Below are 27993 nucleotides of genomic sequence, written 5' to 3'. Positions count from 1 at the left end.
TTTTAGGAAAAATCCTGTAACGGGGAATGAGATTCATTACGTAAAGTGTGCACGAGCCCTTCCACAGCTAGTTTATACGCCATCTATTTCTGAGCTTCGTAGAGCTTTCTCAAATTACCTTTCTTTCATCACTTTTGGTAGCCATTTTCTATTGATTGATTTTGTCCAAACTTCCAAGTCCAAAATGAGTGAAGGTAAGCTTGCAGGTTAAGAGAATAAGCTAAGTTAGGAAATAATTTTAATGCTCTGGCTAAGTTTAAACTAATTTGGCAAGGATATATGAGATTATGTTATTTAGATTGGGATCAACTGAACTTGCCACTTGATTCCCTTTTCCATGCTCTTTACTAATGAACAAATCAATTTGCTCATGTTTCCCTTCTTTTGATGGTCCCATAATATAGTCATCCTAGTGTATATCTATTATTTTTTTCTAGAAGGAAAACATTTTATTTCAAAAGAATGACTATCACTAGTCTAGGTGGGTTGAATTTGCACTTTAGACTCAAAAAGCACAAGCAGCATTCACAAGCATGTCTAGCTAGAACCCTATGTCTAGACATGTGTAGCCAGAATTCAATGTCTTGGTAACAACCATTCACAAGTAAAATTCAGTGCTTAGCTAGACACACTAGACAAGGTGCTTGGCTAGACATATGAGTTCTAGACTCTAGAACTCAATGTCTATGATTAGACCCCAGCACCGCACCAATGAGGGAAGACCAGCAGCAGCAGGGCAAAAAAATAGCATGCTGCTGTGGGTAAGAAGCCAGCAGTGCGCTGCTGGTAAGATGTCAGCAGTGCACTGCCAGTGCAATCAATTTTGACTGCAAACATTGGTATTTATTTAGCCTTGTGACACCTGATAAGGAGACATGTTAAGAAAACAATTCTTACTTTAAAATATGTATAATGATCCTAGTTCTTATATTATCCAAGGGGAGATACCTTTATCATCAAGTCTTTCCTCTAAAAATCCTCTAAAGAGAAAAAGTTTCCAAATATCACCATGTTTTTAATTCAATGCTTAAGTCTTTTGAAATTGCTACTGTAAACTGCTGCCAAATAAGTTGTTTTATAGATAGCGTTTAGCACGTGTGTCAAAAAACATGTTTAAAGAAAAAGTAGTGGTAAATTGAAATTATAGAAATTCTGTGCATCTTTTGTAACCTAACCTAACCACTGCTATTAATATTTTGTATTTACGCCACTGCTATTAATATTTTGTATTTACGCCACTGCTATTCACCCTTCGCCACTGCTCTTTAAAAAAAAATATTGAAAAGACCAGCATGAATGCTATCTATAAAAGAACTTATTAGGTGGCAATTTAAAAAGAACTTAAACATTGAATTAAAAACATGGTAACATTTGGAAAATTTTTCTCTTTTGAGGATTTTTAGAGGAAAGATTTGATGATAAAGGTTCTCCCGTTGGATAATATAAGAACTAGGATCATTATACATATTTTAAAGTAAGAATTGTTTTCTTAACATGTCTCCTTATCAGGTGTCACAAGGCTAAACAAATACCAATAGGATACCGTCTCTGCTTTAAATAAAAAAAAAAAATTGACTTATTGGCACCCCTGCTTTAAAAAAAATCGAGGTCTTATCATTTAAATATGATAGCTCAACACCCCCCCTCTGGATACCACCTCGATAGGATGCTGTCTCTGCTTTAAATTAAAAAAAAAAGAACTTTTTGGGATCCCTGCTTTCAATAAATAAAATTTCAAGCTATTATCATTTAAATATAATACCTCCCTACCCCCTCCCCCCTCTGGATACCACCTTGATAGGATACTGTCTCAGCTTTGATTAGAAAAATAATTTACTGAATAATTAACAAGGTCACTATATGGTTCAAACAAACACGCAAAATAACGTTAAACAGCTTAGTGTTCCTTGAAAAAAAAATTGAGGGTATGAGTATAAAAATGTTCCAGAAAGAAGATTGTATTTTCTATTAGGTGTTCAATAATTGAGTATTAAACATTAAGAAAATCTTATCTAAAAACAGCAAAAAAAATCTGCAAACTTACAATTCAGCTGCAGAAACAATCTGTCGGCTGTCAATTTCAAAATCCAACAAAAGGCGCAAGCTGTTTTTTATGCAAAGTAACAAAAGAGACAAAAATTAATGAACAAGAGAGCAGTGAAGAATTATGGTATACAAAGTAATATTTGGCAGGGAAAGTCACTGGTGATAAATCTCTAGGGGTGGCACTGTGATTGCGTGATTTTCTTGGATTTGGGGAACCAAATTTTTTTTTCGGGGTGACGCATAGATTTTCAGGGAAATACCCAAAAATTTGGGGATAGTGCAAGCTCTCCTTCATTTCTAATCAGGAAAATCGAAGTACTAAACCACATGAGAAGGAAAAGCTCCAACTTTGCAGTTGACTTGGTGGCGTGCGGTGGTGGACTAGCAGTGGCATGCCTGCAGTGCGCTGGTGGCGTTATGACACTTCAGCAGCATTCGGTCAATCTGCCGCGCGGCGCCAAGGTCTATCTATGATTTTTTATTACAGCCAATCAGAATGTGTCAAGTTCCACTTATTCATTAGGCCTATTTATGTTTACATTTTTAAACTGAAATTTAATTTTTGTTTTCTCATTAATTGTTTTTTTTCATTTTAGGCAAATATTCAACATCAATCATTAATAGTGAAGCACACTAAGGCAATTGATTTGCTTATCTCATCTTTTATCTTGTGACAGTAAAAATAAGGATTACAATTTTGAAAGTTTTGCCTGAATAAGCTCTCTTGATTGGCTAGAAATGACAATTTGCAACTAAATTCTGAGTTTTTGTTAAGCACCAAATTTTACTTGTGAGTGGTTGTTGCCTAGACATTGAATTCTGGCTAGACACGTGTCTAGACATGGGATTCTAGCTAGACACACTTGTGAACATCCATCCATCACATGGCAAATATGGGAGTAATTGTCATTTGTGGTGCAAATGGATGTTATATTTAGATTGAGGATGCAATTCTAGGTAGCCTATATATTTGCACATTAGGGGGATAGGGGTATATATACTGTAAATATAGGTTCTAGAAAATCAATGAATTTCTTAGAAAAACTGGAAAAAACAAGGAAAGAAGGAAAGATAAAGGATCTCCCCTTGAAAAATGTGTCAACTAGGATTATTCTGCATGTTATGGAGTAGGAATTGTTTTCTTAATATGTTTCTTTATGTTCAGCTGGACTCCTAGGCTTAAAATACTGGTTGGTTGATTGGCTAATTCAAAGATTTGTATATATATATATACATTGTCAAATTAGCCATCTGGTGGTATCCCCTTGTGAACACTGCTTTACAGAAATACAAGCATGGGGAGTAGATTAAAAACAATAAGGGAGAGATGTATCTTTCTCTTGATAAAACATCTTGCAAAAATTGAATCAAATAACTCACACACCCTACATAATTGGTTTAGGAAATCCAGCCATGTATAGAGGCATTGCAGATGAATATGCCAATATTCAGAAGAAGTTCCCTGTACCTGCAAAGTCTATTGCACCTACTTTCCCCCATTCTTCACCATGGAATTGGTCAATTCCCATAATAAATACTGATTTCTTAAGGTGGACTAAAGATTGAACCCCCATTGCTTTTATCCAGAAAAAATTTGCTGAACTTAATACAATTACTTACAAAAACCATTTCCTAATTTTTGTTGATGGGTCCAAACTGAATGAGAAGGTAGCAAGTGGTGCTTTCCTTCCTCACCTGAACATTGGAATGGGTGAGAGATTGTATAATAATGTATCTATAATGTCTGCAGAGTTAAATGCCATAATCATGTCATTAGAACACCTTATGAAAAACAAATCCTTGATTGCTAATTCAAGTAATATTATAGTTTATTCTGACTCTTCCTTGAGCCTTGTCAAGCCTTGAGTTGCTGTCTTCAGCTCCTCAGTATAAGTTGGATATTGACACTTATCATTGTCTTAGTATTATAGATAATCTTGCTTCAAGTGGCATAAGAACTTATCTTCAGTATATTCCTAGTCACTCTGGTATAAGTTGTAATCATCAGGTTGATAAATAGCAAAAAAAATGCTATAAATTTTGACCAGCCAAGTGGGAGACCAATCCCCATTAGAGATATTTACTGATGGAGACTATCATATATTATGTTTAGTAAGAATAATCCTATTCTTTCCCCCTTTCCCAATAAGCATTTTTCTAAAATTTATCAAAGAATTCTTTCTGGAACAAATGGACTAAATTTTCTTGCATTCTCCTATCAGTTTCCTAATTCAAGTGGTTGAGTTCCCCTGTCTCCTCTTTGCAGGTATTGTAATATGAATAATGAAACAATTGACTGCTGCCTTTGAATGTAATATGCTGACGTCTACACAGCATACCTTGCATTGTAAACTGTTAAAGTGCTTCAAACACCACAAAATCTCACTATCAGCCAAGAGCCTAGCCAACTATACCTACACACAGAGCACAGAAATCAATATCTATCATATATTTGAACTCCTTGAGTCAAAAGATCTATTGAAAGATATCTGAGGATATCTAACAACTCAGAGGCAAACTCGCCAGTAGCTCTGTGGCCCACAGAGTGAAGCAAAAGTGGCTGTTGCATGCAAATGTTGGTTGGGCTTACTTGCAAACAATTTTCTGGCTGTCTATCAAAATTCAATTTGGATAACAATGGAAAGGGCTGGTTCCACTAAAAATTCTTAATAGGTGTACAAAAACCAAAAGAAAATGGTAGAAACTCATGGTGTTCAGATATGAATGAATAGACTGAAAACTGAACCAGGGGGAAAATTATTAAGTACTCATTGTTGGTATTTTTTAAACTTGCTGGAAAATAACTAGTACTGAAGTCTTCTAGAATTATAAATCAAGGAGCAGTTTAGACTCTTAATACTCAGGAGAAACCCAGCAAAAACTGGATATGATACCTCTTTTCTTGGGAAAGGAGTCAATAATTCATTCCTCAAATTTCATTGTAGTATATGCAAGATGTTTACCAACATTGCTTTTTTTTATTGATTTTTTTATTTTGTAGGCTACAGTTATGGTGGTTATGGGGGAGCACCATATGACCCATACACAACTACTCAGCAAAGCTATGCACAGCAGCCAGCTTATGGCCAGGAAACAACAGCCTACTCAGGGCAACAACCACCTGCAGCTGCTGCACCTGTAGGATATGGAGGTAAATGTTTTTTTTTATGATGATCATCATTATATTTATAACCTATTACATAAAAAAGATTAAGTTAGCCAAAAAGAGACAGATGTCCATTATAGTCCAGATTTGTAGTACATGCACTAATTTTAAAGAAGACATTATTAACTTCATTAAAATTGGCCCTTGGGGTAGGCATTACAATGTAAGATATGATATTTATTTCCAAAAATTGGTATCACATGCCTTGAAGGGTGGAATTTGAATTTCTGCATCAGTAAAAAATAACTGGACAAACAAAAACTAACAAACTGGCAAGAGAATGCCAAGATTGTAATTGTCAGAATAGAAATCTATTAATTAGTCATTATTTAAACTGAAATTGGTCATAACTGAAAAGAATAAGAAAGAACAACAACAATAATATTCAATAAAATGAAAAAAGGATCTACATCGGAATGTATTTGGGGAGATTTTGGCCCTGGACCATAAGTCAACCTGTGCATGAGCTTATCTAGATGTTGAACTAAAAAAATAACTTAGTGATTTGTTTCGTTTAAATTATTTTTTTGTACAAATTCTTCAGAAATGCAAGGATACTTTCACACACAACACAAAGGAGGGGAAACCCCTCCCCATGATGATTTGTCTAAAAGGTATACATAGGCACATGGCTTACGTGTTTAATTTGCCTTCCAGGAATCACATGTTATCCCCTCTGCCTCTTCTGGTTTGTTCTTTGTACACCTGTTATAGTTTTGTGAGCAATTTCATAGCTGTTAATTCAAAATACAAATTTAGTATTCGCTTTACTAAGCAACTTATTAAAGTATAGCTTGAAATTCAGAGAATAATGTACAGAAATGATAATGTTTCTACTCGAAATTAAGAGAATAAGACATGAAATTAAGAGAATAAGTCAGTGTAGACATGATTTTCATGTTCTCTTGTTCATTGCTGATAGATTCTTTTGTGTCTATCTGTGTATTCAGTACTAAGTTTCTTATTTGGTTGCCTTTTTCTTTTTGGTATGAATTTGGCTAACAGCAGTACTTACTTTATTGAGTTTGTTTGGAGTATGGAACAGCATTTCCCTCATGATGAAATTACTCTTAGTGCTATTTCAGGCAATAGTTAAATACAAGTTCAAATCAGAAATGCTAGGCCTTAATTTTTTTTTTTTATGCTAGGATATGACCAAACTCCTGCCTATGGACAGCAATATAGTCAACCGCCTGCTCCAACCGGGTATGGTGGAGCCCCTACTGGTTATGATGCTGCTCCTTCTTATGAACAACCCAGCAGGGGTGGATATGGTGCCCCACGGGATGATCAAGGGGGTAGAGGAGGATATGGTGGCAGTCGTGGAGGTGGATATGGGTAAGTTTTTTATTTTATTTAATATTCGTAAGTCTTTTGACCAATATTTAATAATGACATTTGAGCTAATATAATAAATTTCAGGTTGGGGAGTCTTCAATTTCGAAGTTCATTGTTTATGAATTTTTTATGAGACGAGACAGTTACTATAACTTAAAATATGTATTCTGCTATTCCTACTCTCTTACTTTTAATCATTTTTTGCTGACTAAAGCATTACCCAAGTCTTAGAAACATTTACTTATATGTTTATGAATCACAAAGAAAATATTAGATGGTGTAAAAACTACTCAATTAATGACCTCAAATTTTATAATGGAAAAAAAGAAGGAAAATCAATTAATCAACCCAGGACACATCCATTACTTTTTGGAGGGGGGGGGGGTAAACAAAAATTGCTATATATGCACTTTTGTTACGTTTTTACGAGTTGGGTAAAAATTTCAGAATTTCAGGGGGGGGGGGGTTAAACCCTGCAACTCCTCTCCCCTGGCTACATTAACTAAGAAAATAATTGCCAAGGCCTAAAATGTGTTATTTTCTTTTAAAGAGTAAAGCAATGAATACTGCAACAAATTAAACTGAAATTAAGTGCAGGCAATTTATACTGGATACTGTTTCTGTGTTCACTAATTAATAAATTGCTATTCATAGGTGATTGCAGCTAACATATAAAGAAAAGGTAAAACGTATGGTACTGGACTTAGTGTCCTTATTGATGGTGCTGACCTTTATTTGTACACCCCTCCTGTTTAACTTCCCTGGGGTTCTCAAGGTTCCCATTTAGAGGTGGGTCAACTCAGGCTGAGTCACACCACTGACCCTATTGTCAACCAAATAGTCAGCAACACCAGGTCTACAATTTCAGATCTAGCATGCTAACCACTTGACTACAATTGCTAAAATAGTCATTCTTAGAATATCCTGCCTTTTAAACTTGCAATCACTGTTATTCATTGGAACACCATTAACTCTTATATGTTGCTAACCATAGTCTCAATGTGCATCTATAAAACAAAATTTCTTATCAGCTGCTCTGTTTCGTAAATGCTCAGTCCTACTGAGATAATAGGGCCACTCTGTATATCTACATATCTTCATTGTTTTTTTTTGTTTTTTTTTTAAGAATTAAATGTTATGATGTGTAGAAACTGGTTATATGCAAGTTATATTGTCTGGATATACCTAATGCCTATAATTTGAATGGTTAAAAAGACATAGTCATGGATAGCTTCTATGCCACCTTTTGGTACAAATATTTGTAACAGAACAATCTACAAATTTGAATCTAGTGCATGTTAAAGGATAATAGCTGTTAAGTTAAATTGGTTAAATGCGTTTGCTTGGAAAATTCAATAGGAAATTGTTAATTGAAACAAAAATAAATTTCAAATCGGTAAAAAATTTTAATAAGATAATGAAAGCAAAACCCTATAGCCAGAATAATAACGAAAATCCGAATATTTTGACCGCACATCCTGTAGCAACAGAAAAGAATGGCCTAAACAAGACGCAGAGAAAAATACTATAAACATTATACAAAAAAGAAACTTACAGCATCAGTTATGTATATCTTTGGATGACTGTTTAGGCTACTTTTTCCTTTTCTTTTTTTTCTTTTTTTGATCTGTTGATTAGCCAGCATATTTGGATTTTTATTGTTAATTTTGTACTACAATTTTTTTTCTGTCTTATTAAAAAATATTTCCCTTTTTATATATTTTCGCTTTAACTGTAAACGGTAAAGCAGTAAAATGACAAGTTATGTTTACCTCAAAAGTAATATGTACATTCATCTTCAAGTCCTGGTGTGGTCTGTTGCTGCAGAATTGATAGTTATCATGTAGTGTTGCTGTATATGCTCACATCTCTATTTCATCGTTTCATGTTTTTTATTTGGACAGTCAAATTTCGGTAAACACAGTAAATACAGAATCTTGAATTTGTTTGTTGACTTTTCCGGTAATAAAGATTGGTTGGGAAAATAGAGAAAAATGGCAACAATTTATGTTCCTATGTCAAAAAAATAACATTAAATTGAACTAGCTGTGACTCAGGGCAGTTAGCGGGTTAAGTTACGATAATCTCATTATTGGTAATATGGTAATATATATTGCTTTCTGAGAGATAAAATACCAATCATTTTAATTGCTGTACACTTTACCAGTGGTTAACTGCTACCAGTGTATGCAGTATGCCGTAGCTACAGCGCGACAAGTTACGGTAACCTTGCTTGGAAGGAATTATCGATGGAACTTATGCAAATCTTGGTAATTTTTCATAAAATAGGTGACTTAAGGACAAGCTTCTTCCTGCATTTTTTTTTTTTTTTTTTTTTTTTTTTTTTTTTTTTTTTTTTTGTACAACAATCATTCATAATGGTATACTTTCCTTTTATTATTAAAACAGGTGTGTTTAAAAAGATGAATATTCTAGATACTGGATAATGGAGCCAAAGCAGAGACAGAGCTAATAAGTTTAAACACAAAGGTTATTTTGACGCAATTTTCGAAGACTATGGTTGTGGTTTCTGAATATTTGAATTTCTTGATATCCACCAAACACTTTTTTTAACGTGATAATCAATTTTAATTCATAGGAATGCTTTATAAGTATAAAATTACTGCCTTGGGATACTAAGGTTGCTCTTGTGTGAAATCATGACGCTAGTGTTTTTCTGTAGAATCAGTATATATTTTTTATTTTTTAATAACTGTCTTGAAGCAATTTGGGAACAAGTACTGGTTGAAATTTAACAGGAAAGTTGTTTCTCCACTTTTTTGTTCTTTTCTCGTTTATTTTTAAATGCGTTTGTAGTCTGATTGTTATGTTACATGTAATACTAATAAAATATTTGTCTCGTTGACAGGTTAAGAGTTTTATTGCGTAGAGGAAAGAGAACAGAGTTTGACCAATTTTTACAACCAAGTGCAAAAAACTTGCACAATTGACTCTTGTTGTAACGTCTAAATCTGGTTGCGGATTATAATTTACTGGGTTTCCAATCAGATTAATGTGTTTAAAAAAAACAAGTATATTCTGCTAGTGAAACAGGTTTCTTTTTAAGGTTTTCAAAAGGTGTCTTTAAGTAAGGTATTCATATGGATTGAGGACGAAAAGGGGATGGAAACATGGTCTATATTGGTTTATACATCTGCAAAATTCTCAGTTCTTATTTATTGTCTTAGGATCCAACGATTTTCGCAAATGCTATCAAAATTAATGCACATACTTCTTTTGATGGAACATGGATGAATTAAATAATAAGATGGTTAAATCGAGTGGGGCCGTGCTTGGTAAGGGGGTCATCATATCCCTCCCATAAGAATAGAACCCTGCATAAAATGGGCACTTTTTTGGCAATGCCATTGGTTAAAAAGGCACAAAAGTCACTCATCTGCATATGTGACAATGTTAGACATTGACCCTCAAAATCCGAAGGTACAGAAAATAGGAAATTTGTGCAATTCTACTGAATTAGTTTCAAGTATCGAATAGCTTGACCCCCCCCCCCCCCCTCATTTCAGAAAAACAATATGAATCTAGTCTTTAAATTGAGAAATGCAACTTCAATACATCCAGTAGAAATGAAAAAATCCTAAATTAAATTCTACCTTTATAAAAAAAAAAGCAAAGAGGTATCTCTTTTCTATATGCTAACATATAGGTATGCTTACTTTAAAGCTGTGTTCAGTGGTATGCTTACATATGGTTTAATACACCTCAATAGTTCCAGTGAAGGCCATTGGAAGCTTACAAAAAAGAAACCAATTTCGTACACACCATTGTTATAAAGGTTTTGTTGCCACTGTCTTCTATCCCCTTGAGTTTTTTCGTCCTCTTAAACTAACGAGCTTCAAATATGAACATGCTGTCGGTTTTCTGGGTTAAAGAGAGTTGTATGTGATATTGCAGTAAATGAGGTTTCAAGGAATATCACAAAAAAGCTTGCTCTAAGGTTTTAAAAATATTGATTAAAACGGTGGTGTGGTCAATAGGGCTCCAAGGCGAAAAGCAACAAGAGGGACTTTTGACTGACTGACTTACGTGACTGCTACTTGATCTATAGAGCCCCCAGTGTTTTTAAAGACGGAAATCTCAAAAATGGTTTATCTTTTCCATGTGTATCTACAGTGGTGCTCCAAGAGGCGGAGGTGGTTATGGCAGAGGTAAAATACTAATGTCACCTTGTGACAGTTTTTTCTTCTCTTTCTTCAGCTTTTTTTGTGTGTTGGTATACCTCTGCGGTTTTGGGTAATTTTATTTCACGAAATCTATCATAGTTAGTAAGCAGTGATTTAGCCAGGGGGGTAGATAATGGGAGTATGTAACCCAATACAAAATTAGTAATAGTAATTATCTAACGATCGTGTGATCTACGAAAGAATAATATATTAGAGGTTTGAGAATCCATATGAAATATAGATCTGGCTGTGCCACTGCTGTCAAATATACTTAAAAATGCGGAATTGCTATGAATGAGGATGTTGATGTTTAATATCTAAGAAATTTAAATTAGGTATGGATTGTACCCTGATTTGGAAGATGGGTTTTCGTTTTATCCTAAAGTTTAGTTATATTACAGTCTAGAAAAGTTGAGGACAGTAAAGCTAACATTAAACAGTTAAATAATTTCATGGTTGTATACAGATTTAGCAGTTGTACATATTCAATTGTTATTGTCATCAGCTAAAAATTTGAAACCGACTTGATTTGTTAATTTAAGGGCTGGGCACACATAGCTGATTTCGGGAACTGATTTCCAAATCAGCGCCGATTTTAAAAGAAATGGTTGTCGATTTGAGCTTGAAAAATTTTTAAGTTTTCGGTGCCGATTTACAAAATCAGAACCGATTTTCATCATGATAATCACAAAAAACAAAGTGGGATACAAATTAATGGTCAGTCAGAGATGTCTGTTGTGAAAGACCCCGTTACTGAGCTGAGATCAATCATGCAACTATTAATAAACTCCAGTTGACTATTTGTGTCCATTATTTTTTGTTTTGAAAATGTTGCGCAATAAATTTTTCTTTCAGCAAATTTTTCTTACTGCTATCGTTTGTTCACTGATGCTGAAATCGGTTCCCGAAATCAGCTACGTGTGCCCAACCTTTTAACAACAGTAAGCTCATTTTTAAACGTAATAGATGCCAAATAAAACTTCGTCATCAAATCTTGATCCTGAAAAGAGGAATGCTCTATCAGTTCGGCTTTATTTGGTTTGAAACAAGTATTTTCAGTTATGGTGAATGTCTTTATTTATTTTTTGATTATTATTTTTAATTAATATAATATACCAAAAGCATCTTTCGGTTATGATGAATGTCCTTTTATTTTGCATTTTATTTATTTCTTCATACTTTGCTATTTATTTAATTAATAAATGATAGATGTGTAATTATTTGAAAAAATTGTACCCTAGAACTAGTGATGTGACGGGTTACCCCTTTACTATTTGCATAAAACGCGTATTTAGTTCGTAAGGATAGCTGCTATGTTAAAAATAAAATAATAAAAGATTGACCAGTAATATGAGTTACGTATTTTCGGATACAGCTTGCGTGGCCTTTAGCCAATACACATGCCACAAAATAAAAAGAATGGTGTTTGTTTGGTTTTGAACAAGTCAAGGGAAAAAAAATTGTGAAAGCGTGGTGTTTCGATTTGTAAGTAGTTTATTAAAGCTAATATGATTTTACTAGAAGTGATGCGTATAGCTGGTAATGTGCCAGGAATGTGTTCGAAAAAGATTTCAAAAATATCCTAAATGAGCTGTTTATTAACTTCTTTGAATCAAGCCTTCTGCTATCAGATAGGTGTTAAATTTAGATAGGCAAGAGGAACCCGTTTACTCAGCAGTGTTTGTTTTGGAGTTCCAGGATTCGATAGTTGTATATTTGAAGAATTTACTGATACTGTACTTAAATTTGATAATCTAGTAGTTTCAGTTTTGCTGGACACGCACGTCTTCTCTTCCGGCTATGGTGTTTGGCGACCATTTTGTCATATAATAGAGGTCGTGAAACTCATACACTGCAACATCTGAGGGCAGTAAGCCCTGACCTTGATAATTATTTTATGCTTAAGGAATATCACTGTTCAGTTGCTCAAAGAAAATCCTGGCGTAGTCTCTAGAGTTAAAGTGGATATGGCAAAGGTTTAGTCTTTAGCTGATAGGCTACTGACTCATTTGTTACATGATAGCAAACAAAGAAAAAATATTTATGATATTTTGGGATAGGCGATAGAGCTGCTAGCCCCTCATTCTCGTACGAGCACCTTGTCGGGATATAATATACATTGTGCCGGTTGACCGCCTAGAGTTGAGTGATCTTTTTCCCAGTGATTGGGAATTATATTGCATCAATTTATTTAGTTGAGAAACTTCCTTTCTTCTTCTATATGTATCTTGCAAAGATAGGTTTGGGATTGAGAAATATTTGGTTGAGTTGAATCACTGTGTGACATAATACACCTGCTAAATTTCATAAAATAGGAATAAGCAATTCCCTTGCTTCAAAATATATGGAAAATGACGTATATAGCCAATGGTGCAAAATGAAAAGGGGTGTCTATAGCGTGAAGTGCAAATTCTATATGCCTTATCAATTAGCCAAAGATATATGAACAGCAAGTAACAGCCATATGTTAAATGTAATTGAAGTAAAGAAGGGCTATAGTTACAGCTTCATCTGTTGAAAACAGTTGTATTGAGAACTAAAATGTATTTTAGTGTCTTTTTTAATGTGTGCCCTCTCGAAACTTCGGCCAAGTACTGCTTACTATGGTCTTTACCGGTATTTGTCTTAAACAACATTCAGATTTAATACAAATGTGTCTATTGTTTATGTCTATTTTGACTGAAATGCTGTTGGGCTTTCATTCTTGAACTTTCACCCCTATAAGGCTGGAGTCTCATTATTATTCGTTTACGTATTTCACACCGAATGGTGAATTTTTATGCCTAACTGGTAGCCTAAAAGGAAGTTTCGATCTCCAAATAGTTGTGTCTAAAAGAGGTGTGACACCAAAGGATAAACCCAGTGCATACAAAAAAAGACTTCATTGATAAAAATCTATCGATTTGAAAAGCAAAGGTAACTGCTAAAACAGAGGTTCATATCACGAAGAAACGTTACCTAAATGGTATTCTAGGAGGTATGGTTTTACATAAAAATGGTTGAATATCTAAAGGAGCGGTGACAAGCGAACAGCACGTGCGCTAAAAAAAAATAAAGACGGAAGTGTAATATTCGTTCAACCTACTTAGCTTCATGTTTCTATTGGTATCCTGTTTGTTGTTTGCATCACAGTTATGTTCTAGAGGTTACACAAATCATATGTCTATTGAGAACCGTTTTGGATAGGTCAGCAACGTCATTTCCTATCGGAAGGTAGCAGATCATGTATCTTTGCTGGTTTTCTAGATGTTATCCCAATGTTTTAATATTTTCTCGTTGCCTTTAATCCGTTTCGATATCTACCGAGCTAAAACAAAAAAGGGTATGGTTATTTATTCTTACTGCTATTATTACTATTAGTAATAATTCTTTTTTGCATTGTTACTTTTCGACTTGGTAGCAGAATAAGTTTGTAATTTTTGTTATTATGTCTAGATGGTGCTCCAGAAGCACGTGGCGGACCTAGAGGAGGTGGTTTCGGTGGTGGCTTCAATGGCGCTGGAGATTATGGTCCTCCTGATATGGAAGATAAAATCGTGATGCCAGATTCTGTGTTTGTGTCTGGTTTCCCTTCTTCAACGACTGAGATGGATTTGGCCAGTCATTTCGGCCAAATTGGTGTTATAAAGGTTAGAATACTCTATTGTCTTCTTATTTTATTTACACATACAACAGCAAAGATACTAAGCGGAATTTACGTATATAAATGCAATATATTAGTTTAGTTTTTTGATGCATTGGTTGCGTGGAGATGTCTACCACTTTTTCAAATTTGGACATATAAAGCCATAGTAAGAGTTGGCAAAATTTAGAAAAGTATAACTATTTGTCAAAAAACAAGTCCCGCTGGCTAGGTTTATATTTTTCTCTTTGACAGTTCCTTGACAAGAACCATCTCCCTAAAAATAATTATGACCAGATTAAAACAAACAAGAGTCGCCTCTGATTCAATCTATTGAGGAAACAAAGCCTCACTTATTGGTAGAGTGCACGTAAAAGATCGCAAACTTTTCTGCTCTTGATTGTTAATACCAGAGAGCATGGAAAACATCATGAGGAAAGTTGCTTAGTATCGAAAACAAAGACACCCGAGTCAACTGGTGTTAGTGATTTTTATTTTCTCTTATTTAGTCTATCCTAAATTGCATATTTTTCATATACTCTAATTGTAGGTTAAGGTAATGAACGAGAATTCTGATACCAGTCTAATGACAACTGCTCTACTTAGCCTATTTAGTTTTTAAAGATAGCCTAGGTCTAGTTTGCTAGGAATGGATTTTTAACTTGCATATTTTCTTTGAAGCTGATTAAGCTGAGTAATTATCATTTACTGAGGAGTCAGTTTTGGGTCAATAATTTTTTGGAAAATCATTAGCCATATAATAATCATCACCAAGTTCCCTCAACTGTAGAAAGCTAGAAAGAATGCAAAAATAAGACTGTAAGGCTCAATAAATAACAATTGAGTAAAATAACTATTATCATGTACAGGACAATGTGTAAATGAAGAATGAATTCAAACTAAGGTAGCTACTTTCATAATGAATTGCGAAGGACCTAACAGTACAACTAAAGTTTCAATCTCAAGGTTAACAACATTATTGTGATGGTCGAATATTGTGAACAACATTGGAAGGACAAATATGCATAGGAACAAAGGGAAAAAATGTCGCTATAAGATCTAGAGGTCTGCCAACCCCTCTTCTAATGACATATTCTGGAAAAATCTTATTCAACTGAACGATTAAATGGACTAAAAATCCCCCTGTGCTAAATGTCCGTGGATATTATGCCCTTGTTGCTAAGGCTTGGTCACATACTAAAGATTTTTTGAAGGTGGATTAGGCGAGAGTTCAAGTAATGATGAGTGGAGGGTGGAATGGGGCTCCTTTACCAATAAAAGTACTCGGTCACTTTTGGCCAAGACGAAAATTCTATATTTTGTTTTTTAGTTGGTTTTTATTTACATTTACTCAAGTTTATGTTTAAACGCTGGAGTAGACTGGGCAAATATGCATTGATTCAATTATTGCCGTATAATTATGTCATATAGTTGCCATTCAGTTATGCCATAGTCTGTCTAGCCAAATGGAATCACTTTCCCGATGCTGGCTGTTCTGTCTTGATGCTATGGTTATGGAAATTGTGGTTGCCGTTCATAATCAAATTACATCATTCGAGTGTTTCAATTAGTGTTGCAGCAGTTGATAGGGTAATACAAGCACGTCAAAGTTCAAATAAACGGAAACATGTTTCGCTCTCGGACATTTAAAAAAAAATTCTTTTCAGATAGTTGATGAACACAGCCACCTTTCATAATATTTCTTATTATTCAAATTCATTTGTTGTTTAAAATATGAAGATATAAATATAGCAAGGGGAACTGCATGTTGCCTTCCAACCGGCCAATAATATTTGGAGTTTTACTTCATAGTTCTTGTGGAAAGAGTTAGAACTAGGAACTAACATATCTTATTTATGAAATATACTAATAAATCAAGAAAAGCAGCGATTACGAAAACAACGAACGATAAGCCCATGGGAATGAATTATGGAATACAACAAAATAAGGTAACAGAATAAGTAAAATGTTTTCAGATTAAGCTAAAAATTATTCATTTTAAATTACTGACCATATCCAACAGGTCTCAGGTTGAGATACGGCTCGTTAAAAACTAAGTAGGAACTTTGAATGTTCATGATTGCAAACTTGAATTAATGTTGAAGTCATTGTCATTGTTTTTCTTGCTCCGGGTTACAAAATGATAGATGAGATTCTTTTTTTTATTTTTATTTAAATTCCTCATTTTAGACTGATAAGAAGACGAATGGGCCCAAGATTTGGATGTTTAAAGATAAAGTCACTGGTGACAATAAAGGAGAAGCAACAATCACTTATGAGGATGAAAATGCTGCCAGTGCTGCCATTAATTGGTTTCATAGTAAGTTCCTCCCAAAACCCCCTCCCTTTTACAAAGAAAAAATTGGGTTTGCAGATTCTCGTGTTTGTTTCATTTACTATGTAACTGCTATTGCTATTTGGTAAAACCAAAGAAGAAAACTACTATTCTGGGTGTTTGTTGGCTACTAGCGTCACCGGCGCCCTCTCGTCAATTTTCTAGGTTTTTCTTAGTTGTCAGTAACTAAAAAAGGAAACTACTATTGTTGGTGTTAGTTGGCTACTACCGTCACCTGCGCCTCTCGTGAATTTTTCTAGGTTTTTATTAATTGTCGATAATATCGGTAACTAAAAATGAAAACTTCTAATCCATGTGTTTGTTGGCCACTAACGTCACCGGCGCTCCCTCGTCATTTTTTTCTAGGTTTTTCTTAGTTGTTGGTAATATGGCGCTTTTTGTTAATTTGTTTCCTGTAGTTTATAAAAGTAAAATGGAGCACAATAGTTCCTCTTTAAAAATTTGTAAAATCAATTTCTAAACTAGTGATCGAATCATCAGATCCTGCAATGAAAACACCTGCAAAAGATTTTGTGGATGAAAATTCTTTGTGATGGCTGTTAACACCATTAGAAGTAATGAAGTGTCGATGGGAAGCTAAGGAGAAGTTCAGACGAATTTAGACAAAAACGCCAGTGCTTGGATGAGGAGCGTGATGTTGGACACAATGCAGTCATTTTTAACGCTCGTGTAAAACAGTGTCGTATCGATATCCTAAGAGGAGGTTGAGAATGTATTGAATTGAGGCTACCTTCAATTAGAGGCCCTTCAACAAAATGAATGGGAACATTAATAATGGGTATCTTTGTCCTGGCTTTGATACTACTGAGAACTTGACAGTCACTTGAGCTAGACAATTGCCTTCAACAGGCCTAGCGTTGCTATTTGTGGTCTATATTGATAGGCTGTATTGATTTTGATTGAAGTGGACTAATTTCTAGATGAAGTACTCATTAAATCATTCAGGGTAACGACGATCTATAAATAACTAATTAGGTACCTGATTTGGCAGTCCTTGGGCTTATCTTGTTCCTTGATAAGTGAAAAGGCCCTTCTTGGCTTCTTTTTACACTAAAGAACTAAAGGGATAGAAGAAGACGCAGACAGGGATGTACCACTAGCATCTACTGACTTAAAAAATAATCCACATAATGAAGCAAAATTACATGGCCAAGCATATATAGTTTCTTATATCTCAAATGAAAGGTCAGAACTGGATAATCCATTTAAACCTTGATAAGGTATATAGTTAATGGTGAGAATGGGAATATGGAGTTGATTGGGTGGCCTGTAAAAGTTATAAATATGACTATTAATGCGTATAAGTACGCATGCGTAAACCGATTTCTGATTCTTTCGAATTTGGAAGCATAGTTTGTATTTGAAATTAGTCGCTTCTGAAAGGTCATAATGATGAAAAATAGGGTGTATGAGTGCGCAGCCGTAAGTCGATATCTTTTTTCTTTTTCTTTTTTTTTTGTCTCGGGAGATTTTCAACTGGTTGTGTATGAACTTGTCTGTGTTTTTTCCTTTTTTCATGTGAATTTCGTTTCAATCTCTTCTACAGTTAGGAAATCTATTAAAATATGATTTTTTTATTTTTTTTGTCTAGACCAAGATTTCCAAGGGTCAAAGCTGCATGTTTCTTTAGCAACACGTAAGCCAAATCAATGGGACACCATGTCAAGAGGTGGACCAAGAGGAGGTGGTGGTCGTGGCGGTGGAGACCGCGGTGGTCCTCGTGGTGGTGGTTATGGTAAGTTCATAAGTTACTTTATTTGTAGACACATTAAAGTGGTTCAAGTATGTATGCCTCATTCCATTTTCTGGATAAGCAACTCATTTCAATCAGTGTGAAGAGCTGAATTTTAATATCGGAACTTTATTGAGACTTCACATGGTTTAGAATATGAGCTGCTCATCAGTGTATATGAGCTTACGCTAAAAGACATGGATATGTCTAGCGTTATTAATTTGATCTATTTGACATTTTAGCTCCCTTGTCTATTCTGTTAGATAAAATAATTTTTTTATTTCAGAAAGATTACTATCACAAGACCCGAAGGGCCGAATTTGAATTTTGGAATCGAAAAATAAAAACATGACAAACAAAAGAAAAAAAAGAACCAAAAAAAATAAAAATTAAAAATTTTAGCCCTATATCCAAGGGACGTCTTCAAATAAAAATAGAATAGCATAATACAAATATATAAAAGAAAAAAAACTCAGACCTTTGAGGTTAGCTGCCAATAAGGCATGTTTAACAATAAGAACGTGTTTTTAATTGTTTTATCAGCCCTGGTTGAATTTTGCTGGAGTAAGGATGCCAGAACCGTTTTGAAAAAAAGAATATATGTTAGTTTTATTGGGCACATATTGTTGTGAGTCTTTCTTTTATGTATTTTTATTTTGCTGAGGACGGCCTTTGGACATAGGGCCGAAATATTCATTCAAATTATCTTCACTGTCTTATGAAAAGAATTCCCTATTATTCTTTTTGTTTTTGTTGTTTGTAAAAAAGAATCAAAAACAAAAAAAGTGGCAAAGAATAACAGAATTAAAACTGTCGGAATGAAAATCATTCGTTAGTTAACAATTGTTACTTATGTGAAAACCAGTAAAACTCAAGAAAAAAAATTAATACAAAAGTTAAAGGAACACTAGAAAAACGGGGGAGGGAACAGTGCAAGCAAGTATGTACAAAACTTGGGCAGCACCAGTACCAAATAATAAAATATGGAAACTAGCCAGATGTTGCTTTTTTTCATAATGTAGAGGGAAAGGGTTTTTTAGTATCTGGAAGTACAGTTGCGAATGGGAGGTGAGATACGAACAGGCTGAGAATCGGCCAATGGAGAGCGGAATCTGGGTGGGAGTGTATTTTCGAAAAATGTGTTCTGTGTGAGGGTTTGCCGTCGCATTAAAAAAAAAACAGATGCACAACTTATCTCCTGTACTCAAGCGTTTCTAACATAGCTTTTTTTTAGAAGGTGGGAGTATGGGACTTATGTTTGAAATGTATTCTGTGTGAATTGAAAGAGAAATAAGGGACTTAAGAGTATGGGTTCGATTTGCCCCCCCCCCCCCTGGCCTGTATCTGTTTTCTGACGAATATATACATTTGTACAACATTCTCCTCATAGAGGCCAAGGCTAAAAAATTATGTGAAAAGTTAACTTCATTAGTACTTGAAATTCGTACTAGCATACTTGAGCATTTCTGACAATGTTACTAAGACTAATCTTGAAAAAATTTCATGAGATATTATAGTGTATGCCGAATACTTTTGTGCAGTGGCTCTCAAACTTATTTAGACGCTATATCCCTTTTTACCCACAAAACATTTTAGGTACCCCTTTTCAGTTACCGGTACTAAGTAAACTATAGCTAAAATATAAATAAAATTGCCAGTCCTAGAGTTGTTTAATTTTTGTTTGTTTGGCAGTCGCGTACCCCCAAAAAAAATTTATAACCCCAAGGGGTACGTGTACCACAGTTTGAGAACCATTGATTTAGTGTATTGAATAAGTGTTGTTCTGATACCTGGCTGAAAGAAAATAAGTTGCATTTCATTGGACCTTTTCTGTATACGGAAATTGACAATTTTGTGTTACATCGTTTTGTTTTCTCTATCACCAAACTAATAGGAGTATTAACTTAATATATTTCAATTAGTGACTCTTTTAGCTGCCACGGTTTGCTACTCTGTAAGATGGCTTGATTTGCTAAAAAATTGGGACAGATAAGCTACCTAGAGGTTGCGACTGAAGTCCCCTTCCTTGTCACCTCCTTGATTAGCAAACAATGTAGTTTTTTTTTTTTTTTTTTTTTTTTTTTTTGCCCTGACATTCATCTAAATCCTTCCTTCAAAAAGGTTCTATAAATTATATTTTGAATAACTCTAGGTGGAGGTATGCGTGGCGGTCCAGGTGGAAGAGGAGGAGACAGAGGGGATAGAGGTGGACGAGGTGGTGGTGGTCCACCACAAGGAGGTGCTCCTCGTGCTGGCGATTGGGAATGTCCAAATCCATCATGTGGCAACAATAATTTCGCATGGAGAGATGCTTGCAACAAGTGTCAAACGCCCAAAGGACCCGGTGGCGATAGAGGTTTGTTGTTTTGAGGTTTTTTTTTTTTTTTTTTTTTTTTTTTTTTTTTTTTTTTTTTTTGTGCTCTAGATCAAAATATGCTAGAATAAATCCAGATTTAGCGTCAATACTTTAGTTTTCTTTTAACATAGAAAATAAGTTTCGAGATTATGTGGCTTTCCAATAGTATATAGCTAGTTTCAATAAATAATTGTTCGCTCGAATACATGGTAAATTTTTCTTACCCGAAGCAAAGAGATGGAGGTGGTCCAGATTGTAGCACAAGGGGAATTCGTATGGATCATCAATATTTAAATCAAATTTGTTTTTCTTCTGTGTTTGGTTTCATGGATAATGGTTTTCAATACTTCACAATGAGAAGTCTGAATATTTAGGATTTTTTTTTTTGGAAAGGATAAGCAGTAATTTTATCCTAATATAGAACAAAAAAAAAAAATCTAATTCAGTTATGAATTTCCTATTTTCCTTGTTCTTGGCTCAGTACGTTTTTTTCCACTCTTATTAAAAAAAATTATTTGTAAGTTTAATTTTGATTTATTATAGTTCAATTTATTAATTTTGATTTACTATAGTTCAATTTATTAATTTTATTTATACAACTGTTATTATACTATTGTTGTTGTTATTATATTATATATTATTCCGAGAGGCTCTTGTTTTTTCGATATTAGACTGATCAATATTTGTGACGCTGAAAAAAAACGACATATTTCATTCTAGGAGTGTTGGGACTCGAAATCGTATTGTGCTTCTCGCTTTTTTATTCACGACCCTCATTCTGTCGTCAGGTTTGGATAAATTGTAGGGCCAGGTTTGTCTTCTCTCCGATTTTTTGAGTAAATTACCGGCTAGTTTGGCCATTTTCTCTATACTATTACAAGGGTTGTGTATAATTAATTACTGGTGCGGGTCTGGTGGGGAGAAAAATCGATCGGGGAGAGGGGGGAATGGGTCATTTTAATAAAAAAAAAATTTTTCGTTGTTCTTGTGAAGGCATGATAATTTGGAGCTTTTTATGGCCATTAATAGTTTGAATATCTGGAAGATGCAGCTTGGTGTTATAATAGTAAAATACGGTACTGGCATGTTAAAAATCTAACGGTCAATCTTGAATTACCGTAGTTAACTATAGGAACGGGCCACGATTAGTAACAAGGAAAGAATTAAAGAGAGATGGGTAAAACATTTTGAGAATGTGCTAAATCGTGACGAAGTTACAGATAATAAGGACTCGAGTGCTGATAGTATGGTAAATGAGTTTTTTAATATTGTGGCTGTAAAGTTACAGATAAACTAGTTACTATTGTGAACATGATTTTTGAAAAAGGGTAAGTACCAAGCGATGGAATGATGTGACAGTAGCTTGGTTTTTGTACGAGCAAATAACTTTAAGACAATGTAGTTTTAGAAAGGGGAGACGATGTTTTGATCAAGTTTTCTCTCTTAGATTAATATTTGAAAAGTCCCTTAGTCATCAGACCCCTTTCCTCCTGAGTTTAATAGAGTTTGAGCAAGTGTTCGATTCAGCCGATTGATGGGCTTTAGCGATGGTCGTATCCTTATATTGTATAGGTTTAAAATAAATATTAAGATAACTTTAGTTGATAAGACTGGGACTAAGTGATGATGAAGGTGCTATGCGGGTCATTCCCCCGATTGGGGTGGGAAGAGGTCGCAAGGAAAATTGGAACTTGTGGGGAGGGAGGTTTTTAATATATGGAGGAGTTTGTGTAACTGTTGGCCTTAGGTGGCTTGGTGTTACAGTGAGTTGTCAGTAGTATTTGTGATATTTTGCTCATTTGTTTCATCATCTTGTGTACTTTGCAACATTTGATTCTACTGATGATGCTTTGGAAATAGCAATTGATAGGACCTAAGCTGTAAGGTTGTAAAAATAAAAGAATAAAGTTGAGAAATATTTTCTTAACTGGTATGCTCTTTTTATATAAATGCGTAAACATATGTCCTTTGTTTTTTTATATAACTAAATATTTTAATTTATTTATTCATTTTCTTTTAGGAAGTGGAGGCTTCGAACGAAGTGGCCGTGGTGGCGGATTCCGTGGGGGTGATAGAGGAGGCCGAGGTGGTTTTGGTGGTGGACGTGGGGGTGACCGTGGCGAGAGAGGCGGGTATGGTGACCGTGGTGGCAGAGGAGGATATGGTGACCGAGGTGGTAGAGGTGGCTTTGGAGATCGTGGAAGAGGTGGACCTATGCGTGGAGGGTAAGTAAAGTTTAAACTATTACTAAGTATCAAAATTAAGATAAGCGCTTAAAGATCATTCACAGTTTAGTTTGAGTGTCTCGCCTTTTTGCTTGTCTAACCAGAACTCTTGGGCGTTATCTTTCTGGTTCGCTTGAATAGGAAACGAGTTACTTGTGATGTTTTCGTGATATTTGAGCAGTATAGGACACAATTAGCTGATCGAAGTTTTAAAGTTCGATATAGTCACTAATATGTAATCTCCAGTTAGATATTCCGTTAAACATTAAAACCGAAACGGTACTGTAATATGTGAATTTATTAGGGTTGAGCAGGACGTAGACATGGCGCACAAGTGTAGGGCTAAGCTTTTAACTATGAAAAATCAGCTTTTACGTGCCTTTTATAGTTCATTCGACACTCACAGTTTTTTCCATAGTACTAATTGAATTGAAAGGAGTTAAGAGAAAGGTCTTATGTTACAAATAAAAGTTGTAAAAGGTGCCCTTTTCTTAGTAGCATCAATTTACGATAATGTGTAAGGGGGGGGGGTACATTTCAAAATTATTGGGCATTATTGTTTCTTTTTAAAGAATGCCGAATAGACATTCTTAATGAATGTATTACAAAAAAATCAAAATTAAATAGTCTAGGAGGCAAATTCCCCCTCCCAAACTGACGCCCTTTCCTGTTATTTTCATTTTTTTTTCTTTAGTGACATTCTTTGTTCTAGTTTTGAACGTTGCAAAGCTGTCAACCCCTTTCTTAATTTTGGGAATGGTAGAATTAAATAAATTTCATTTTAAGGTCCAATTCTCCAGAACATAGGTATGCCACTACTTTCTGTTACCTTCAGTTGCGCCGTTTAAGACGGGCATGTACTCCCTATATTACCCCCACATCCTATTTCCTTTAGATTTCGAAAAATAACTTTGGCATTTTTATTGAATTGTTGATTCCTGGGCACGCACCTGGTTTCAAGGTATGATTAGTATCCTAGGTCCCCATTCTTATGTAACATAATGATCCTGGTGTATTGAGGCTATTAAGAAATGGCTTTTTATCTAAGTTGACTCCAATCAAATATTCTAAAGAAATGGTAAATCACCATTTGATGCTTTAAAGGTTTTAATTGTGAATTCTCATATCGAATTCACAGAGTAGCTTATCTTTTTACCATCACTTTGTCACCACCTTTCTTGACATGGTCCTACTTTAATTTTGTGGCACTTTCAATTGCGTTTGTATAGATATGTCAAAAACGGAAAGTCGTGAATGCTAGAATTAAACAAATTCCCATTTTAAGGTTCGCAACTTTAAATTCCAACATACCCAATCGCCCCATCATAGATACACCACTCTTTTTGTGTTTATATATTTTTGTATTTATTTAAAATCAATTATTAACGAAAAGCTTAACATAAACGCATCCCGTCCAAATGCTACAGCATGTTGCAGAGAGTGGAAAATATCGTTAGCCTGACAGGCCTGGCCATCAGTGTCCCCAAAACCAAGCACCTTTCCACAGATAGAAATTCGTCAGTCTCCATAAACGGACAACAGCTTGAACAGGTAGAAGAATTCAGATACCTCGGGTCACTGATTGATATCAAGGGTGGTGTCTCGTGTGAGATGAAGGCCAGAATAAGCAAGGCATGGATCACCTTTTGCCAAATGCGTAAGCAATTTTTGTCCAGAAGATGGATCAGCCTGAAGACCAAATTTCGAGTCTACGTGGCGTGTATTCGCTCTATCCTGCAAAATGGGTACGAAACCTGGCCGCTAAAGACAGAAGAAAAACGCTTACTCGACTTCTTGGACCAGAAGTGCCTAAGAGCCATTTGCAACCTCAAACTTAGCCAAAGGATAAGTAACGAGCAACTAATGTAAATGTGCAATCAGAAGCATTCATTATCCGCTGCCGTCAAGAGGAGAAGGCTCAGATGGTTTGGCCACGTTATGCGGCATCCAAGTGCGTACATGACCCGTCATTCCCTTAAATTTAAGCCCCTCCCCCACTGGAAGAAAAGGCAAGATGGCCAAAGTAAATCGTGGCATGCCACAATGAAGAAAGACCTCTAGCTTTTGGGAGGTTTCAGGGAGTGCGGACACAATTGGGATAAATCGTGGTTGGAAATCATCCGTCTCCAAACAGTAGACCGAAGTTAGTGGCAGAAAATGGTCCATCATATCCTCGGGCTGAACAGTCTGTGCCTCGCCACGAGTTCAAGTAAGTAAGTAAGTGCTACAGCATGATATGGAGGAGGGATAATCAAACAAATCCACCAAAAAACAATAATAATTAACACTAATAGCAACAGGGGTTTAAAAAGTGGTCAGAATTAAGCGACTTCTGTGGTTTAAATGTGAATCAGATCATACATCGAGCTCATGATCATCAAGATCGTGCCACATCTGACTTCGATGGTTTGAATAAAAATACTCTGCCAACTGATGAAGCAAGATGTACCGGAGACCTCCAGTTGAATAGAGGATTTGTGCAATTGTGTGTTCATTTTGGTCATTACATTATTTTCCACACTTAATAATGCTCTCTTATTAGGTCCTGCACAAACAATCTCAAGTCTAATACCTCTAATTCATTAAATGCCTGCAAATATTATGCTCATATATTATGGTATTGTTAAATTCATACTTAATATGTAGTGCTGATGGTCTTTACTTTTCAGGTGGAAAACGTGATCTAACACTTTTCCATTAATTGTAGCACTCTAAAACAGTATCTACTTGCTGTGTTATTCATATGTCAAATTTATTGATCTTACAGTTGCCTCTTATAATTTATTAGCATAAGGACTTCCATTTATTTAAAAAAAAAAAGGAAAAAATACAACCTTGAATTTAACATGCTTGAATATTTATGAACAGGTTTCGGCCCTTTATCGAGTAAAATTTAACAGGCCGTTCTTATTTGATCAGTATGAAAAATTTTAAAACGTCTGAAGAAAAAACTTGTCCCCTAGGATTTGAGAACTGCCTGTTTTGAGGACTGAGTTCCACTAGAATTCTCTCAACTGAGTTTTTAAGGCCTTTTCAAATTTATTAGCATAAGGATATTTATATATTCAAAAGTGAAACAATTAATACACTAAAAAAAATATGTGCCCCGGGGGACATGTGCAGTTGCGGTGTGACGTATTCTGTCAATATTATGGTCGTTTAAAGTCATGGAATATTATGAAGATAATTTGAAAGCTTCCGTTGAATGATCTGACGAAGTTCATGCTTGAATGTGCTGGTATACTGTACATCAAGTTTTATAGAGTGATATTGGTACGGATGATAAGTTGTCAAATTCAACTAATTAATTTCGTATATCCTTTTCGCGCTTCAACGTTGCAACGCTGACAAAAATGTGGTGCTGCCCATTAAGCTTCATGATTTTGAATCCACCAAGAGAAAAGTCTTGGGAAATTGTGATTTTCAAGTATTAATGGGTCCAGGGGACAGATTACGAAAACTTTCAGAGTAAAAGGGAATACTTATTTCGTTTGTTCAAATCCACGGGAGGGGGAGGGTTCTAAGCTCTGGACATGTTGCAGAGAGTGGCAAATAGCGCTAGCCTGACAGGCCTGGCCATCAGACACTGATGGCCAGAGACCCTTGCTCTTTCATTCTAGTTTCTTCTTGTTATTCGAGAAAGATCGTAATTCAATTTTGCCTAAATTCTTTGTTTTTCATGTAAATTTGAGCAGTGTCAAAAGTGGCCGTAAATAGAGACCAAGATTAAATTGCTGCTTTTGGGTTTTATGTGGGACGTTCATGTTGTTATGGCAGGATATTCTAGGTTTAAATGTCCTTTTTTTTGCAAAAATGAGAATTAAAAGCGTTTGTCAGAATTAAAATTTGTTATACTTTCCAACACTACTTGATTATTTATCTTATTTTAGGGATCGTGGCAGAGATCGTCCAAGGCCTTACTGAACTGGATCTTATCATTCACTTTCATGATTATGTGACAATTTTGTATTTCTTTTCTTTTTCTGATTAGACCTTCTTTTTTTACTTGACTCTATGTTTCTTAGTCGTTATATCATAGTATAGTTTATAGTTATATAGTTTGTCCAAGTTTATCAATTGCGCGTATCCCGTGAAGAAGAAGGGAATAGAGGAATATATCTTAAAAGGCCTCATTCATAGTTAAGACTCGGGAATTATTCCTAGAGGATACTTCCACCTAACTACTGTTCAAGATAGCAAAAAACCATCATCTACAATTTAATTTTGTACAGTTTTGATATTTTTGTTTAGCTTTTCATTAAAAGGCACAATACTAAGATTCCATTTCATAAAAACAATTTGGCTCTCTAAATGACTATCGAACCTTGCTCCAACAAGCAGATAATAACTCATTATTAAGTAAATTCAGGCATTGGGGAAAAGAATGTAGTTAACATAAATAATGCCACGTAGCTAGCAGCAGACATCACACGACAATAAAATATTATACAAAATGAAATGGACAAATATAAAAATCAATTTTCCAAACTTTACACAGCATTTTTAAGAAATTCTTTATTGTAGTGATTCACAAAAGACAATTGATACCTTTTAGATGTTTTTTTGACATGGATGGCAACGGAGGCATGGAGTTTTTGTAATAGGGCACAAATCATTGGCCGAAAGGGGAGCTTGTGAGAATGGGAGTTATATAAGATGTGTTGAAGCAATCCGAGAATGTTCAATTTATTAGACATTAATTGAAACAGGTAGCCAACGTAGGACACCTGTTTCAGAGCAATTAGCTACCAACTCAACAGGAATTTGTAAGGGATAATCACTTCCTGGTGTCAAGGTGTTAAAGTTTCTTGGGGCGAATGACCAGGATTTCTTTTATTGGTCCAATTTTGGGTAGCTCATCTAGAGGTGTGTGTCTATGACACTATTTGAAAAGTGCATCTCATCAGCACTCGGGTTTACCGTCAATGCCATAGACTGTTTTTGAGGATATTTTACTTAATAGGAACA

The 27993-nt window shown here is 35.0% G+C and overlaps 1 protein-coding gene across 2 annotated transcripts; it reads left to right on the top strand.

Annotated features, from left to right (window-relative positions):
- The first annotated feature begins 128 nt into the window (after positions 1-128).
- On the top strand, positions 129-27035 carry LOC148954767 (RNA-binding protein cabeza-like). Of its 2 annotated transcripts, XM_089086737.1 has the most exons (10): positions 129-194; positions 5048-5197; positions 6361-6550; positions 10685-10719; positions 14170-14363; positions 16547-16676; positions 18304-18447; positions 20597-20800; positions 22821-23025; positions 26916-27035. In XM_089086737.1, exons 1-10 carry the CDS (start codon positions 185-187, stop codon positions 26947-26949), a joined length of 1296 nt encoding a protein of 431 aa, XP_088942863.1. In that variant the 5' UTR covers positions 129-184; the 3' UTR covers positions 26950-27035. The 2 variants fall into 2 exon arrangements, with proteins under 2 accessions (XP_088942863.1, XP_088942864.1); XM_089086738.1 differs by lacking the exons at positions 129-194; positions 10685-10719 and having other exon boundaries at positions 5054-5197.
- Positions 27036-27993: the final 958 nt, after the last annotated feature.

The sequence above is a fragment of the Artemia sp. Qi Xiang Cuo genome, chromosome 3 (assembly GCF_049724085.1).
Source record: "Artemia sp. Qi Xiang Cuo chromosome 3, ASM4972408v1, whole genome shotgun sequence".
Classification (NCBI taxonomy): Eukaryota; Metazoa; Arthropoda; class Branchiopoda; order Anostraca; family Artemiidae; genus Artemia; species Artemia sp. Qi Xiang Cuo.
This window is presented reverse-complemented; position numbering and strand designations above follow the sequence as displayed.

Bases quoted from the DNA above. Each gene is read 5' to 3' on its own strand.
- LOC148954767 (XM_089086737.1), top strand. The intron at 5,198-6,360 runs GTAAATGTTTTT...TTTTTATGCTAG, and splicing joins TGCACCTGTAGGATATGGAG to GATATGACCAAACTCCTGCC. The intron at 23,026-26,915 runs GTAAGTAAAGTT...ATCTTATTTTAG, and splicing joins GGTGGACCTATGCGTGGAGG to GGATCGTGGCAGAGATCGTC.